The sequence below is a fragment of the Onychomys torridus genome, chromosome 2 (genome assembly GCF_903995425.1).
Source record: "Onychomys torridus chromosome 2, mOncTor1.1, whole genome shotgun sequence".
Taxonomy (NCBI): Eukaryota; Metazoa; Chordata; class Mammalia; order Rodentia; family Cricetidae; genus Onychomys; species Onychomys torridus.
The window spans coordinates 152,920,434-152,937,331 of record NC_050444.1 but is presented as its reverse complement, the minus strand read 5'-3'; the positions used below and the strand labels follow the sequence as shown (position 1 = coordinate 152,937,331).

The window sequence follows — 16,898 nt, the reverse complement described above, 5'->3', positions numbered from 1 at the left end:
GAAAACGTACAACACCTAGCAGTGTACCTCACCCAGAAGCCCTCAACAGCTGCCTACTGGATAGCTGAATGGATTGTGGGGGAACTGACCTAGACTAGAGAGGAATGAATCAAGTTTATCAGATGACCATCAGTGGAGCCATTGCTGACTTAGAGAACACAGGGTTATGTCCAGTCAGGTCTCTCTAGGCACATGTGGCTATTGCATTTGAGACAATGAGAAGTATCTGACATGGAGCCTGACAATTATTAGGTCCCCAGGCAAGGCATTTGCAACTAATATAAAGTAAAAACATTTTTGTCTCAGGATCACTCACTAGAGGGATTCAGTGAAACTGTAGCTGCATAAACCACCAGGCTGCTGATGCACTGAAAACTAGCCATGGGACTCCATCAGGCTGAATCAGAAGCCAGGGGCACAGTGAGGTCCATAAACCCAGCTAACCCTCCCGGGAGCAGCCTCCCTGGGTTCATACCTGCCTTCTTGCCAAATTCTCCTTCCAGTTCAGCCTGTGCCCCAGTCAGGGGGAGGTCCACCATCTCCAGGCACACCACTTCTGCCAGGGACTCCTCTCGGCTCCACAACACCACCTTCCCAGCTACAGGAAACCAGTTTGCAAAAGCTCAGCCTGGCTCCCTAGCCCTGAGAAGACTCTTAGAGGGGCTCAGAGTTCCAGACTTATGTAAAAGATCTCATGAGGCTGGGGTCAAAAGTCAAGTGAAGAAGATTCTATATCTCATTTCATGCCCCCAGGAACTAAGAATATTCTCAGGGTACACTCTGCTCAAATCTTTCCCAAGCCTCCTCACCCAACACACCCCCACCTCTCCCACACATGACTGGAATTCAGAGCAGGCAGAAACACAAATGGCTGTATGGGGCACTCACCTAGCTGCTGCAGGAACAGCTGCAGGTGGTCCTGTGTCTGCACCAAGGCCCGGTAGCCCACCGAGTCATCCTTCTTCAAGAACACCTGGATGTACAGCTATAAGCCGAACAGTAAGAAGCCAAATGGCTCCAAGGCATCGGACCCCAAAATTCAAAGGGTTGGGAGTCAGCTGAGGTCCAGGTCATGGCATGATGTGATGTCTAGACAATACAGTGATCATCTGGACACCAGCAAGAAAACACACATTCTTCAGAGCCAACAGAGCAATAAGCTCAGGCTCTCTCTGATCTGTCCACGAAGGGCAGTACTTGACAGGACTGTCATCCTCTCATGCCTCAGTTGCACCCCAAAGGTGAGCAGGAGGCCAGGCCAGAACCAGCCCAGAAGTTGAGGGACACAATTCAATATCCCCAGAAGAACATACGGGGAGTCAGTCTGGCATCTGAACCCCAGCAACATGTCTTGCTAGCTCTATGACTCAAAATGTCCTGGGCCACCATTCACAAACCAGGTCAGTAAAGACCAATCCACAAGACTGCCAAGATGCGCTCTGGATTACTGCATAAACAAAAAGGGCCTCGTGCACACCGACAGGTGGGTAAAACATCAGCAGTAGGCTGGAGAGTCAGAGAACTTACTGCTCTTGCAGAAGGCCCAGGTTCAATTCCCGGCACCCACACGGCAGCTCACGACTATCTGTAACTCCAGTACCAGGGGATCAAATGTCCCATGTATTCACATGGTACACACACATACATGCAAGCAAAACACTCATACACATAAAATGATAAATAAATCTCAACAATAGCAGCAGCAGCCGCTTTGCTGTAATTTATAACCAGGCAGTGGCTCTGGAGGAACTAGGAGTCTTGTTCTGAAAGCCCTAATCCAGGGCCACAGCTATGGCCCAGCTCCAAGGAGACGAAGCCCACAGAACAGGGTGAGAAGGCCAAGGTTGTCTGTCACTTACCCGCTCAGGATGAGTGCCCTTCTGCTCCAGGCTGAAGGAAATTGTAGTGTCTAGCAGCCGCCGACCTGTCTCCACTAAGTAGAGGTTAATGGTGTAGGTTTGGTTGAAGCAAGCCAGAGAGTCCTAGAGGAACACACAGCACAGGTCAACAATAAATTCCCCTATAGCGTGTCTAAGGACAGTGCAAATCCCCTAGAGAAGGGACTAGGCCGGAAGGGAAACATGCATAAGAAAGTAAAGAGAGCCAAATCCTACGGGAAAAACAAGGTTTCTAAATGAATAAATGACATCACAGCTACAGTGTGCATTCCAGAAGGGAGCCTGAAGCCTCGTGTGGCAGCACACAGATTCAATCACAACAGTCAGGCAGGTGGAACTCTGCAAAGTAAGTTCCAGCACAACCAGGGCTACACAGAGAAACACTATCTCAAAAGACAAAATAGAAAATAAAAAAGTCAGCAGAGCAAGATCCAGGATAGCCAGGATTGTTACACAGAGAAACCCTGTATCAAAACAACAACAACAAAAAAAAAAAAAACAAAAAAAAAAAAAAAAAAAACAAAAAGCCAGCTATGTATAACTACTATGTGGATACAAAGACCATGTACATCTTTGAATACACATAGAAGGGAGCCAGTGTGTACAGCGACTGTGTACATCTCGGAAGGGAGACAGTATGTACAAGACCGTGTACATCTCGGAAGGGAGCCAGTGTGTACAGCGACCGTGTACATCTCGGAAGGGAGACAGTGTGTACAAGACCGTGTACATCTCGGAAGGGAGACAGTGTGTACAAGACCGTGTACATCTCGGAAGGGAGACAGTGTGCACAGCAACCATGTACAGGGAGGCAGAGAGTTCCCAGATTTGCGTTGACTGTGGATAAGGAAAGAAGGGAAAAGCTCCAGACATGAGACCACAACCAAGACCTGTGCCTCCTGTCAGGGCCTTTACTGCCACCAAGTGAACTGTAGAATGCCACCTGGCTCTGCCAGCTGTGGAGACCCCACAGGAGTGGGGAAGCCGAGGCTCAGAGAAGGGAATGAGGAGGACAGATTCCAGGAGTCTGCCTCCTCATCTTGCCATGAGAAAGGACAAGATATGCCACTTAACTGACAGAACTTAGACCCTTCCTGAAGCTGGGAACTCAAGGGGACCTGCTAGCCTCAGCTGATCTTGGCTTTCTTGGGTGGCCTCCTGGGTCCCCAGGTCTGCCACTCCACCCAGGAACACACCCTGCCCGCCCAGTGCCATACCCTACCTGTGCCTTTGATGTCTCAGGAAAGCTGGCCATAGTCCCATCTCCAGCACTGCCAGGTTTTTGCTAGAGGAAAGAGACATGAGGACACTCAACCACGGGTTACTCCCAGATGCTTCTGTCTCTTCCGCACAGGCAGAAGAAGGCACAGCTTTGTTTTCTTTTTTAAAGGTTTATTTATTATGTACAGTGTTCTGCCTGCGCACCAGAAGAGGGCGCCAGATCATTACAGATGGTTGTGAGCCACCATTGGGAATTGAACTCAGGACCTCTGGAAGGGCAGCCAGTGCCCTTAACCACTGAGACATTTCTCCAGTCCGAAGAGATAAGGCAAAGCTTATCTCTCGTGTCCCACCCTCACAAGCCCAGCAGCCCTTAACACTCTGCATATAGAGAAGGGTAGCCACACTAGGATCCCATTCCTACTGAGGAAGAGACTGTATGGAAAGAGAACTTATCTCTCTGCAGCCTCCCACCCCTGTGAACAGGTGGGTGTACCCTGACTTCTGACTATAAGGGTTCCCAGCAGAGATAAGAAGTCCCAGGTCCTAGCTGTCATGCATGGTACTCACTTCAGTTCGACAGGTCATGACTGCAGCCACTGTCTTCTCTCCGGTGGTGGCAAAGCTCACGAGAGTGGCCTGTAAGGAATGTCAGATATCAGCTCCCAGACAATGGGTTTTAAGGCAAATGTGTCCCAGTTCAAAGTTCTGCCTCCTCCCAGCTTTGTCCGTCAAGACCTTCTGGTCCTAGCAAGCACATTGCCTACAGTTACCTGGGGGAAGTTTTTGAGCAGAGTCACGGCACCATGGTCGTAGTGCAGCAGAGCGTAGTGGCCTGGGGACAACTGTAGGAAGAACTGGGCCCGAGAAGGAGCCACTGGACTGGGTTGCGTGGGTAGCACTCGAGGCTGGAATCCACTTCCAAACTCTAAGTCAGGAGACTGGGGGCAGCAAGAAGAAAGGTGAGATACTTGCCCCCTCCCAGACCATCAGACCAGGACCCTCTGTCATGCTTTGCCCTGGAAGCAGTACTAAACCAGGGTAGACAGCTCCAAAGACCATGGTCTGTACCCCAACAACAGCTCAGCCAGAGGCCTAACCTCTCCCCATGGCTGTCACAGCTCAGGAAAGCAGCAGCAACATCATAGGCAATCATGCCAGCTCCCTCCGCCCCAAAGTAACCAGGAGAGCACCTCTCACCTGCAGGGGGATCTGCTGCAGTTCCCATTCTGTCTCCAGGGCCAAAGTGTGGAGGGAATGTGAGCTGGAGTCAGGGCACACCAGGACAGCCTCGTCAACCACACCACAGGCCCCAGTGAGATGCTGCAGCCATGGAGTCCAAACCCTGACCTGTGGAGACATTTCATGACAGACTCATGAAGATCAATAAGGTCCCTCTCAGCAAATCAACAGAATTGCTGCTGGAATCCCACAGAGGATCCCAAGCTCAAAATGCATGGCTGGCTGGGTGGTGGTGGTACACGTCTTTATTTGGGTTTGGTTTTTTGTTTTTTGGGGTTTTTTTTTTTGGTTTTTCGAGACAGGGTTTCTATGTGTAGCTTTGCGCCTTTCCTGAATCTTGCTTTGTAGACCAGGCTGGCCTCAAACTCTGACATACACCTTTAATCTCAGCACTTGGGAGGCAGAAGCAGGTGGATCTCTGAGTTGGAAGCGAGCCTGGTCTATAGAGTGAGTTCCAAGACAGCTAGGGCTACATAGGACCATGTCTCAAAAAAAAAAAAAAAAAAAAAAAAAAAGGCTGATTCCAAAGAGGCTCTTCCTGTCCTCACCCACCTCCATCAACCTCCAAACCAGAAGTACTCTGGGGTTTCTTTTTGGTCACTGGGAAAATACACCCAATAACGGTAAATGCCTGAGGGCTCAAGGGGGGCGTCGGATGTGGCTGCCAAGTTCCGTGGACCCCCATGCAAAGAAGGTCTCTACCAACTCCTTCCCTCCCACCCGGAGCCAGCTGCCCTCTGTACCTGCTGAACAATCTCTCCATCCTCCACGTTAAACTTGACAATGTTCACATGGCTGAAGGGAACGATGCCAAGGGCCCACACCACCCCGGAGCCGTAGGAATACACCATCTGGTAGTGGATGCTGTCACTACGAAAGGAAAGAGAGGACAGAGGACAGGACCACCAAGCCCTTAGACTTGAGCTTTCCCAGGGGCTTCCAAAACCAAGCTGCCATTTCCTAGTGAGACGCCACAGAAATCCCAGGTAGTTGGTTTGGCTCACAGACTTTGCTTCTAGGTTCTTTGCTGTTGCTGTTTGCAAAGCTAGGGTCAAACCCAGGGCCTCACGAATGCTAGGCAAGTGCTCCACTACTCAGTTCCGTCCCAAGCCTGGCTTTTGTCCTTAATTTGAATTGCTCATCAACATTTCAAACTGACCAGATTGCCAGCTTTTCCTAAGTGACAGATGTAGCATGCCTACATGTATGTGGGGCACCACACCAGTTGTCTGACTAAGGCTGTAGAGGTAGGACACCTGGTTCCCCTGCGGTTCCCCTGTAGGCCCCATCAGGTAGGCCAGACTCATGGAGCTTCTGTTCTTGGTTCTGTAGGCTATTGACTTTTTGGCGTTTTTATTTGTTTGTTTTTCTTGCACCACCATGCTCAGCTAGCACTGTGGCTCTTTTTTCAGCAAGGTTAAGAATCAAATGCAAGACCTTGTGCATGCCAGGTAGGCTCTCTACCATTGGTCTGTCTGGTCAATGTCTCCACCTTAACTTTAGCAATTTAACTTTTGATCTCCACCCTAAACTTTTTGGAAATAGTTGCAAGTGGCTGAAGCCAACTCTTGCCTGACCCTCTAGCCACCCTGTTCCTTCCTAGCTTTCATGCTTCCAACCCCCAGGACCTCTGGAAATCACTTTGAGCCTCCTCAGCTCCTCCCAGTCATTCTGATTCTTACCATGAAGAAAGAATCAGAATAGTGTGAAGCAGCAGTTGAAAGGCCCAGAGCACTGTGTGCATGAGCAGGAGCAGCCCCCTATGTGGCAGCTCTAGCACCCCAGTTTGAATTTTCTCTGCCCTACCAAGTACACCCCAAGTATGTCGCCACAGCCTTTCCACTCAGGCCCACATGTGAGAGTATACACTCCCATGTGACGCCAACAGGAGGGCACCTGGCCAAGCACCCTCAAGGAGATAGAGAGTGCTGTAGGGACTGGGACAAGATAGTCATCACTGGGGAGGAGACTGCCTTACCTCTCTGGGAGATGTTCCACCCACTTCAGGTGCCCACTGGAGAGGTGATGGAGAGTGAGAGTTGTCTTCTTCAGAACTGCAATGTACCTCACCGACTCCTGCAGGCCCACCAGCCCAAGTGCCTGGAAACTAAGCACAGGTATGAGTGAGGGCCTTCGGCTAGAGTGGCTGGCCCCACTACTGTCGATGCTGCTTGCTGGATCAGAAAACAAATACACCTGGATGCCAGTGCTGGGTCTGTCTAATCTTGCCTCTACCAATGTGAGAATCTGCCTTGCCTAAGAACCATTCAGGCACACTGCCCTCAAGCCCCCAAATCTTCGTTGAGTTACCTCTCCCTTTCCCTGGGATTCCACAAGACTCAGGAAATGCTATCACTGTTAGGCTTATGACTATGTCCACAACTGGGCAAGAACTTGATGACAGAGCTGTCTCACATGGACAGTGTTCTCATTACCTGGGATCTACCAAATGCTAGTAACCAGTGAACTGTTATCGTCCCGTGTGGAAGCTAAAGCTAACAAGCACATAGATTCATCTCAGCAAAGATAAAGGCAGTGGTCCAAGCTGTTCAATAACAGATAACTAAAATATGGAGTTTCAAGTGTGGTGAGAACAGCTCTGCAATCCTAGCCCTTACAAGGTAGAGGCAGGAGTGTCAGAAGTTCAAGGCCATGACTGTCAAGATAGCTTGGCAGGTAAAGGCACTTGCTAAGCAAGGCTGACAACCCAAGTTCAATCCCCAGAACCCACTCAAAGGTAGAGAGAAATGACTCCAGGAAGTTATTCACTAACCTCTACATGTGCACTACAGCATGCACACCCTCCCCACACATCACCCAGACAGACAGAAAGACAGACAGACAGACAGACAGACACACACACACACACACACACACACACACACACACATTCACACACACACCAAAGTCAGCCTCATCAGCATAGCTACTTTGAGGGCAGCTTGGGCTACATGGACCTGTCTCAAAGCAAACAAACATAAGGAACATGGAAAGCTTTGTACTATGTTCTTTTACCTAGAACACAGCACTCAAAGATCATATATTATGGTAAGATTGGGACAGTGTTTAAAAACAGAATAAACATTGTATCTAGTACAGAACTGTTCATCTAATAGGTGCTCGGTTAACAAAATCCATCCAATTCACAGCAAATCCCATTTGTAAATAATACAGAAATCTCAGTAAATAAACACATATGTGCTATAACAAGTAAATTAAGAATGGGCATCTAAGCCAGATGTGGTGGCACATAAATCCTAGCACTGGGGAGGTAAAGGAAGAAGATTCTCCAGAGTTCAAGGCCAGCCTGGTCTAAGAATTTCCAGGATAGCCAGGGCTATGTAGAGATCCTGTCTCAAAAAAAGGCGGGGTGGGTGGTGGTGGTGGTGGTGGTGCAGGCAGTGGTGGCACACACCTTTAATCCCAGCACTTGGGAGGCAGAGGCAGACAGGTCTACAAAGTGAGTTCCAGGAAAGGCTCAAAGCTACACAGAGAAACCCTGGGGGGGGGGGGGGGCACCTGGGGCTAGAGAGAAGGCTCAGTGGTTAAGAGCACTGGCTACTCTTCCAGAGTACCTGAATTCAATTCCTAGCACCCACATGGTGGCGGGCAACCATCTGATAATCCAGTGGGGGTGAGGAGGTGGTCTAACACCCTCTACTGGCCTCCACTGGTACTGCACTCATGTGATCCATAAACATACAAGCAGCAAAACACCCATACACATAAGAAAAAAATTTTCAAAAACAATAGGCATCTGATGTGCTAACCCTCTTCAGTGGTCCCTGAGGAAGGGGAAAAAAAAGCCCAAAGGCCCAGAGTTGTTGTCTATGTACTTCCTTCACTCAGCCACAATGAAGCACACTCCTTGCCTACCTGCCACTGTCCAGAGTTATCTCCCAGTTCAGGCCCCCAATGTTAGTCTCCCAAGAACGCATGATTCGCCCTCCATTGGATACAGTGATTGCATCTGGAAAGGACAAAGACCACTGTCATTTCCCACGCTTCCTCGGCTGTCTCATAAGAGCCACGTGCCATGACCCCTCCTCTAGCTCATGGATGCAAACAGGTATGAAGCAGGTGCCTGCCCTTCACTGTGGAAGCCCCCCTTCTCCTTTCCCCATCAAGACCCTAAAACAAAGCAAAGAACCAAGCAATGTGAGATGGTGCTGACCCCACAATGGAGACTGGGGGACCTCTGCTTACCTTGTCCATGGACCAACATGGCATCCACAGCTCCTTCTGCTGTGCCCTTGTCAACATGGCGCCACACTGAGAGAAAAAAAAGAGTCAGGCGTTGCTGTGAGTAACTGTGACCCAATGAGACTAGAAAGGGACTGAGCTCTTCATTGACATAGATTGCATTACCTAACTTTAATTAGGAAGCAAGGATACTACCAAGTGCCTAGACCTAGACTGGAGAGTGAGGGAGGAGGGGCTCAAGAGGTATTGCTTTTCCCATCTGGGCTCACTGCCCCTCTGGTCCACTCCCACCCCATGAAACATATAAAGGAACAACAATAAGATAAACAAACTCTGGTTGGAGATGGCACAGTGGTTAGAGCACTGGCTGCTCTTCCAGACTGGTTCAATTCCCAACACCCACATGGCAGCTCACAACTGTCTGTAACCCCAGTTCTAGAAGATCCAACACCCTCAAACAGACATACATGCAGGTCAAATAGCAATACACATAAAATAAAAATTAAAACAAAAAAAATTTGTAATTAACACAATCTACCCAATTCATAAGAAAAGAGTTTATGAATTCTCTTTTCACAATCTAAATTCCTACAAACAATCCCAGCAGGGATACCTGAATGGCAGTCATCCAAGCCTTTATTGCAAAATAGGATAGCTTTTGTAGTGTTGGGGGTTTTTGGGTTTTTTTGGTTTTTTTTTTTTGTTGTTTTTTTGGTTTTTTTTTTTTTTTTTTGGTTTTCCGAGACAGGGTTTCTCTGTGTAGATTTGAGCCTTTCCTGGAACTCGCTTTGTAGCCAGGCTGGCCTCAAACTCACAGAGATCCACCTGGCTCTGCTTCCCAAGTGCTGGGATTAAAGGCGTGCACCACCACCGCCTGGCACAGTGTTATCTTATTAAGGACCTTTAGGATTGAGGACATTACAAAGGGCAGTGACACAAATATACATCTTGAAAGAAGATAAGACTAGAGAAGACCAAAAAAAAAAAGGGAAGAAAGGGAGGGAGGGAGGAAGAGAGGGAGGAGACGGTAAGCCCTAGGTTAGCTGGACTAGCTTCCCTCCAGTTTCCACAGCTCACTCACAGATCTCTCCAGTACGAGAATTTAACGCAGCAATCACATTCTTCTCTGTGGCCACAACCAACTTCTTAGATCCAGGGGAAAATTCCAAGGAGGCAAACTTGAGCTTTCCAACATACTGCTGTCTCCTGAGGGAGGGCGCAGGGGCACATCAGGGCAAAGTCATCGTCGCAAAGAGAAAAACTGCTGGGCTCACACTAGCACATCTCCCTCATCACATACAAGAAATGTGGGCAAGTGAAGATCTCCGACCATACCTACGATTTCTGTGCAATGCACTCAGAAGCAAAGACGACAAGAAAGAATTACCACCAAATGGATGAGCGAAGTGTGACACCCATTACTCAAGTAACATCCCAAAGTGTCCTAACTAATTTCTAGCTGCACCAGACAGACTTCCAGGTACACATGCTGCAAAGAGAAATACTGCTGTCTTGGAGCACACTGAGCAAACATAGCATTTAGACTGCATCTCTCATTTAGACCATTGTGTTGTTTAGTTTGTTTTAAACGAGCTAAATTGGTAGTAGAGTCAAGTTTAGACTCAGTCATTTCTATGTGTATTTTCATGTGACTTTATTCTGCGTGTAGCCAGAATAGAACAACCCTATCAAGTGTGTAAGGCAAATGTTATTGCCTTCATTTTACAGATGAGGAAACTAAAGGGCCCAAAATGAAGACCTTTTAAAAATACTATTGTTCAGCTGTATGTCAATTTCCCCAGGAGCATGCAACAGTTAAGCAGCCAAACAGAAGCAAGCATGGCCAGAAGGAAGAGGGGAATGAATGAATGTCTGGCTGATACGTTTTGAGAGGACACTGTGCCCAGAGCGTCCCTTAGAGGGGAAAAAGAGAACTCACTTTAGAACCTGTAAGGCAGGAGGGCTAAGAGAAAACAGCTAGTTCCAGAAGGATGAAATTTCCCTGGGGGCTAGTGACCTCTGACACCCAGGAGATCACAACCCTGACAGCCCCAGAATCGGATACGACAGGAAAGGAGGGAATCCGTGACCTCTGACCAAAACCCTAAACTATGCCTGGATGGCAGGGCTGGCTCCACTGCAGAGCAATCTGCACAGTCATATACGGGTCGGCTTAGAAGAGTTCCCTGGGCGCTTAATTTAATGGTCTTGGGTCGACGTCTTCAAACTCTTCGTATCTGAAGAAGGGACGCTCGCGTTTTCATTCTGCACAGGGTGCCGCACTCATTCATTCACCTCTCCCTTAAAGGCCTGGCTGGAAGTTATAAACTCGGTCCTGCTCCATGGCAATCTCCCTCCTGCTAATAGGAGGAAGACAGGTGCTTGGAAAGCAGACACCTACTTCCTGGAGAAGCGTCACCCATACGCACCAGTCAAACTTGCCCACTTGGTCTTCGTAGACCGCGGCCGCAGGAAGAAGCAGCGTAGCCCAGAGCCAGAACCCGGACGCCACAGCGGCCGCCATGATTGAAGCTCAAGCACCGCCCGCCGCCATCCCGGCATGCACTGGGCCTCAAGCCCCTCCCCGGGGCGAACTATAGAGAGGAGGCGGTGAGCGAGGCACTTGGAGCGCCCAGGGCTCGGGAGCCGCCGGGAGTGGAGGGACTGGAGGGACTGGAGGGACTGGAGAGCTCTGAAGCCTGGGCCAGGAAGTGGCCTTCCAGGCACGGGGCAGGGTGCAAACGGGGAGACAGCCCGCCTCAGTTCGGGTCAGGCACACGCGAGAGGCAGCCCCGAGCGCAGTCCCAGAAGCCCCTGCGCCGCCCGGGTCCTGAAGGGCCGCCCGGTCTTCTGCCGCACGTGTCTTCAGCGAGATGCCCAAATCCAAGCGAGACAAGAAAGGTGGGCTTGGGGGACTTCCATCTTGGGGGCGACGGGGACACGGGTGGGACGCTGAGGCCTCTCCGAGGAGATCCGCCGGCCGGGGTGGCGAGTTGGCGTCTGAAGGTGACCCGGAGAGCTGGAGTCTGGGCCGGACCGATAGGCAGCTCCCGAGACAGTCTTGTATCCCAGGCTGTCCTCGAATTCGCCAACGAGGATAGTCTTAAACTGCTGATCCTACCTCCCGTTTATTGGGGTTACAGGCACGCACCACTAAACTTAGTTTATGCTGAGCTGGGTATGGACCACAGTACATGCCTGTTAGGAAGGCACTAGCAGCTGAGCACTGAGCTGCATCCCCTGCCCCGCGCGCGAGTGTGATGGAGACGGGATCTTGGAATGTAACTTTGACTTGCTATGTAGATCAAGCTGGTCTCAAACTCAAGGGCTTTCCATTACCTCATCTTCTCCAGAATGTAGGGATTTTATAGGCATGCATCACCATACCTGATTGTGTGGCTCCTGCCACAATTTTTTTTTTTCAATGCTGGAGCCTTGAACTCTCCGTCTTCTGCCTTGACCCCAAATTCCAAACTGGGGCACCACATCCAGCTAGTGGACTGGCACTTTTGTGGGTGTTAGAAGACAAGAAATTGAACAAAAAGGGTCTGGCTTCATCAAGCTTACCGCTTTAATCATGGGGTGTGTGTGTGTGTGTGTGTGTGTGTGTGTATCTTTTATACCCCTGTCAAGTAAGTATAGTTTGGTAGTTAAAAGTGGAGTATACAGAAGGTGGATATGCTACTGGTTTGTATCGTGTAGTCAGGAAAGGTCTCAGTGGTGAGACCACAGAAACCCGGGGAAAGGAAAGTAAGCAACCTGTACAGCTATCTGAGAAAAGGTCGTTGTTCACAAGGTGAAAGGAGTCTGTGGTTAACATACTGTGGGACAAGGGGCCAATGTGACTGTAGTAAAGTGGACAAAACGGGTTGAGGGAAAAGGATACGGCCGTTGATGTGGCTTTACTTTAAAAGGACCACTTTGGCCACATTGATAGCCTGGGGAATATGAGGGCCAAGATGGAAGCAGCAAGGCCAGTAACCACCTGGACAGTGCCAAGTTGGACCAAAATCCTAGCAGTGGAGAGCCTGGGGAATGGCTGGCTCAGTGTGGTTGCCATTGACTATGTGTATTGTAAAGAGGGACTGTCAGTGGCAGGCAGGGTAGATAAAAGGCCCTGTCACCTGCTTGGGACACCTAGGGCTTTGTAGCTGAAGTCCTGGTAAGTCCTTATGAAGTCACTGGTTTTGGAGAGTAAGCCCTGGTCTGATGTAGCAGATGCCAGAAACTCTCTTAGAAGTGGGATAAATAGAGCCTCGGTAACTTTTCAGTAGAGGTTCATGTGCACCTCTCCCCATCCCCAGCATTCTTGTATTCTTGGGTCCAGATGCAAAATTGAAATGCAGGTGTATAGTAAGAATAGAAAACACATGGTCCCAACAGGATGAGTTGATACATACAAGTAATCCCAGCATTTAGGAAGCAGAAACAAGGATATGTATCTTGAGTTCAAGGCCAGCTCAGGCAGCCTTGTAGCAAGGTCCTGCCTTTAAAAAAAAGAAAAGGATTGTTGCTTTTATCCCATAGCTGAATCTAGCCATTGATGGCCTGTGCACCATGCCCTATAGCAGGAAAGGGTCCTGCCTCAGCCAGCTTGTTAGGGTTACCACTGAGAGCACTCTGTCAGCAGGTATGAACCCTGCTGCCACACTGCAGTAAATCCAGCAGTCAGCCCAAGGGGATAAGGGCGCCTGGATTGTGCTAGGAGATGTATTTAGGGATCTCTGGGTCCAGGAAGTTAGGTAAGCAAGCACTCTCCCAACCTTGAATGCCAGAAATGACAGGATCCATTGCTGCCTTCTTCATATTGGCTTAGTTCAACCAAGCCTCCCAAGAACGAAGCACAATTAATCTCTGAAGCATCCAGATTCATCACTCACCACCATCTCCGTTTCTTGGTTCTAGTTTCCTTAACAAAGACTGCTAAGAAAGGCTTGGAACTGAAGCAGAACCTGATAGAAGAGGTAGGTGCTTGCTCCTTTATGTTTCTAGTGCTTGCTTGATAGGGTTGGGGGAGGAATGTTAGCGGTGTTTTAAAACCAGCAGCCCTAGAGTTTCCCAGCTCTGCTTGAGCTCAGTGTACCTCCCACATCAGTAAATGGGTTTTCCACACAACCCCCCACCGCACCCCAAGCATCCCTGTGACACAGGACCAGGTGATGCTATTGCTCTTGTGCACTCCAGATCATGATGGAAGCTTATTAGTGAGTTTGTAATGCCGCCTAGTGTCAGAAGCCTGGAAATCACCAGGGGTGGTGACTGTAGCCATCCACCTGCAGCTGACCTGCTAGCCCTGTGCCGAGGACCAGGGAAGCCCAGTCTCCTGGTGCATAAATTACCTGGAAGTGGAGCTTCACCACAGAGAGGCTCTAGCCAGCAATCTGGGCAGGGCAGTGTGGATGAGGTGTCTCCCCTTGTTTATAGAAATGATGAGGTCCTTGTGTTTTGACTTAGTGGGGGCCTTCCCACAGTGGGTAGATGTTTCTAGATTAACTGTAAGTAGACAAAGGAAAATATTGGTTATAGAAGACTATAAGGTGTGGGTTCCTGCTCACCTTCTATAGTGGGTGACCTTGGTGCCAGTCATGTCAGTGGTAGACGACCAGATTAAAGGCCTATAGGTAATTCTCTAGCATGAGGCTGGGGTTGTCCGACCCATGCTGCCTCTTCAACTCCAGTGCCTCATGAATTGTCCCACAGCTGCGGAAATGTGTGGACACCTACAAGTACCTCTTCATCTTCTCTGTGGCCAACATGAGGAACAGCAAGCTGAAGGACATCCGGAATGCCTGGAAACACAGCCGGTGAGCGGGCAGTGGGAAGTGGACAGGGCACCAGGCAGGAGGCCTGGGCTGGCTCCTTCAGAGCACAGCATCAGGACTGACCCTTTGGGTCTGCAGGTCACGTACCGGAGAGCACCATTTGTGTTAGAGATGAGCTTTTCCTGAGCTCTGGGAGACAGGACTTGGTGGTTACTTGAGATGTTTCAAGATTGGTTCCTTCAGAAAAGTGGCCCCTGGGGTCTGGCTTACTGGTTTGCTAGAATGCCACTTTGTCCATCCACAGACTGACCCCAAAGCAGGCTGCAGGAGCTGATGAGTTGTAGTACTTGGGCAGGTTGCTCTGGCATCAGTCTACCATTGGGCCAACTCTACTAGGGATTGTTAAACATGTCTCTCCCCACAGCCAGACATGATGGGTGGTTTTTGATGCTTGCAGTGAGCTGACTCAAACTGTTAGCAAGATCAGGTTCTGCACATAAGATGAAAACGGGAATCCTGGGGACAGTGGGTGGGTTGTACAGAGAACAGAGCCTCTGGCTGTCTGGTTCTGGGCTCCCTGGACGCCTAGGCACTGACTCACAGCCACCCATTTTTTCATAGGATGTTCTTTGGCAAAAACAAGGTGATGATGGTGGCCTTGGGTCGAAGCCCATCTGATGAATACAAAGACAACCTACATCAGGTAGGTCACTGGCCCTGGCTGAGTGAGTCTCAAGAGCCAAGCTCAGCTTAAATCTGTGTTCTCCTTATCTGCAAATCTGCAGACCCATGGAGTTGTTCCCCTTATGTCCTCCTACCCTGCTTAGGAGTTCCACCAATCAGAAGAGGTTTTAGATGATAACAGGTGTCCCCTGTGCATACAGGGTCCTTAGTGAAGGAGCAGTGATGCTCACTTTCATTTTTCAGGTCAGCAAGAAGTTGCGAGGTGAAGTTGGGCTCCTCTTTACCAACCGCACAAAGGAGGAGGTGAACGAGTGAGTGTCTTGAAAGATGGAGGGAGGGAAGCTGAGGGCCAGAGAAAGATGGAAGGGTGGTTTCTGTGGTGACATTATATTGGGGCTGACTCCTGGGAGCCTTTTATTGAAACTGGGCTTCTGTAACCGGGGTTCTCATTCTTTCTGGTCCTCCCACTGGCTGCAGGTTCACGGCCGAAATGGACAGGGACAGGAGTCCCCACATCCTGTGGGGGGTGGGGGGGCTTCTCCTGAATAGTGGCATAGCCAGGAACTCTCCCCTTACCCTCCTTCTCTTCCTTAGGTGGTTCACAAAGTATACAGAAATGGATTTTGCTCGAGCTGGAAACAAAGCAACTTTAACCGTGAGCCTGGATCCAGGGCCCCTGAAGCAGTTTCCTCATTCCATGGAGCCACAGCTGAGGCAGCTGGGCCTGCCCACTGCACTCAAGAAAGGTAGGAGCTGGAGAGGTGGCATAGGGTTAAGGGGAGTGGCTGCTCTTCCAAGTGACGTGGGTTTGGTTCCCAGCACCCTCATCTAGCCTCCACAGGGACCATGCATTCACATGCTACCATGGTCATAAATGTAGACAAAACACCCCTATACATAGAATAATTTTTAGAAAATGAAGAAAGGAAGGAGCCAGGCTGTGATGGCGCAAGCCTTTAATCTCAGCACTCGGGAGGCAGAGGGAGGTAGATCTCTGTGAGTTTGAGGACAGCCTGGTCTACATAGCATGCTTCAGGACAGCCAAGACTAAACAGAGAAACCCTGTCTCAGAAAGGAAAAAGATGAAGGAAGACAGTATGGGAAGTCCAGAAGGAAAAGCAGCTCAGGACCACTTTCCACAGGCTCTCCCCTCTGACCAGCCACTTCTCCAGCTTCCCCCGTGAAGGCAGGGCTGTGCACTCGCCTCCTGCAGGACATGGAGGAGGCAGCCACTGTCCCTGTGGGTGCTGAGCTGCACAGAAGACAGTCTGAGGCCAAATGCTTCCTAGCACAGAGAGCTAGCAGCAAGTGCCATGTGAGCCTCTGCTGGGATAACTTGGGGCTGCCCTCCCACAGGTGTGGTGACCCTGCTATCTGACTATGAAGTATGCAAGGAGGGCGATGTGCTGACTCCAGAGCAGGCTCGTGTCTTGGTGAGTCTGGGCGTGCAACCTGGGGGAGAGGCCATTGTCATTAACCTTCTGCTGGGACATGGTTCACAGCTGCTGCTCCTCTCTCTGCTTCCTCCACCTATTACAGAAGCTTTTTGGGTATGAGATGGCTGAATTCAAAGTGACCATCAAATATATGTGGGATGCCCATTCGGGAAGATTCCAGCAGATGCTCGATGACCTGCCTGAGAGCGCACCTGAGTCTGAGGGAGAGTCAGAGGAAGAGGATGACAGCTGATTGATTGCAGGACCTGGGACTAAGGCTTTCTAGCAAGTTCTTCATCTCCATTGGACCGCAGGACTGCTGCCCCCTCTGGAGGGAGCAGCTATCGATTTGCTGTGGATAAAGACAAGGGTGGGTGCTGGGGCAGGACTTTGTTTCTACAAAGAATAAAATTTTGTCCACAGGTTTTCCCTGTGGACAGCGAGAGACTTTT

General features: G+C 49.8%; 2 protein-coding genes across 3 annotated transcripts in view; one reads left to right on the top strand and one right to left on the bottom strand.

Annotated features, from left to right (window-relative positions):
- Window positions 1-11,322, bottom strand: part of Emc1 (ER membrane protein complex subunit 1) — a 25,514-nt gene extending 14,192 nt beyond the window's left edge. The window contains exons 1-13 of one of the 2 annotated variants that reach the window (XM_036178723.1): window positions 10,994-11,322; window positions 9,646-9,770; window positions 8,568-8,633; window positions 8,238-8,331; window positions 6,340-6,468; window positions 5,105-5,231; window positions 4,320-4,469; window positions 3,893-4,060; window positions 3,690-3,758; window positions 3,121-3,183; window positions 1,860-1,982; window positions 889-985; window positions 476-598 (exon numbers count right to left, since the gene is read on the bottom strand). In XM_036178723.1, coding sequence (XP_036034616.1) covers window positions 476-598; window positions 889-985; window positions 1,860-1,982; window positions 3,121-3,183; window positions 3,690-3,758; window positions 3,893-4,060; window positions 4,320-4,469; window positions 5,105-5,231; window positions 6,340-6,468; window positions 8,238-8,331; window positions 8,568-8,633; window positions 9,646-9,770; window positions 10,994-11,088 — 1,429 coding nt within the window. In that variant the 5' untranslated portion in view covers window positions 11,089-11,322. The remainder of the gene's footprint in view (window positions 1-475; window positions 599-888; window positions 986-1,859; window positions 1,983-3,120; window positions 3,184-3,689; window positions 3,759-3,892; window positions 4,061-4,319; window positions 4,470-5,104; window positions 5,232-6,339; window positions 6,469-8,237; window positions 8,332-8,567; window positions 8,634-9,645; window positions 9,771-10,993) is intronic. The other variant, XM_036178722.1, reaches the window with a different exon arrangement.
- Window positions 11,141-16,898, top strand: Mrto4 (MRT4 homolog, ribosome maturation factor). The gene is made up of 8 exons (XM_036178724.1): window positions 11,141-11,465; window positions 13,470-13,528; window positions 14,265-14,368; window positions 14,948-15,029; window positions 15,254-15,321; window positions 15,605-15,756; window positions 16,367-16,443; window positions 16,550-16,898. The coding sequence occupies exons 1-8, from the start codon at window positions 11,438-11,440 to the stop codon at window positions 16,697-16,699; spliced, it is 720 nt and encodes a 239-aa protein (XP_036034617.1). The 5' UTR covers window positions 11,141-11,437; the 3' UTR covers window positions 16,700-16,898.

Excerpts from the sequence above, each read along its gene's own strand:
- Mrto4 (XM_036178724.1), top strand. The coding sequence starts at position 11,438 with ATGCCCAAATCCAAGCGAGACAAGAAAG. Across the intron at positions 11,466-13,469 it reads ATCCAAGCGAGACAAGAAAG|TTTCCTTAACAAAGACTGCT; the intron begins GTGGGCTTGGGG and ends TCTTGGTTCTAG. Across the intron at positions 15,757-16,366 it reads GCCCACTGCACTCAAGAAAG|GTGTGGTGACCCTGCTATCT; the intron begins GTAGGAGCTGGA and ends GCCCTCCCACAG.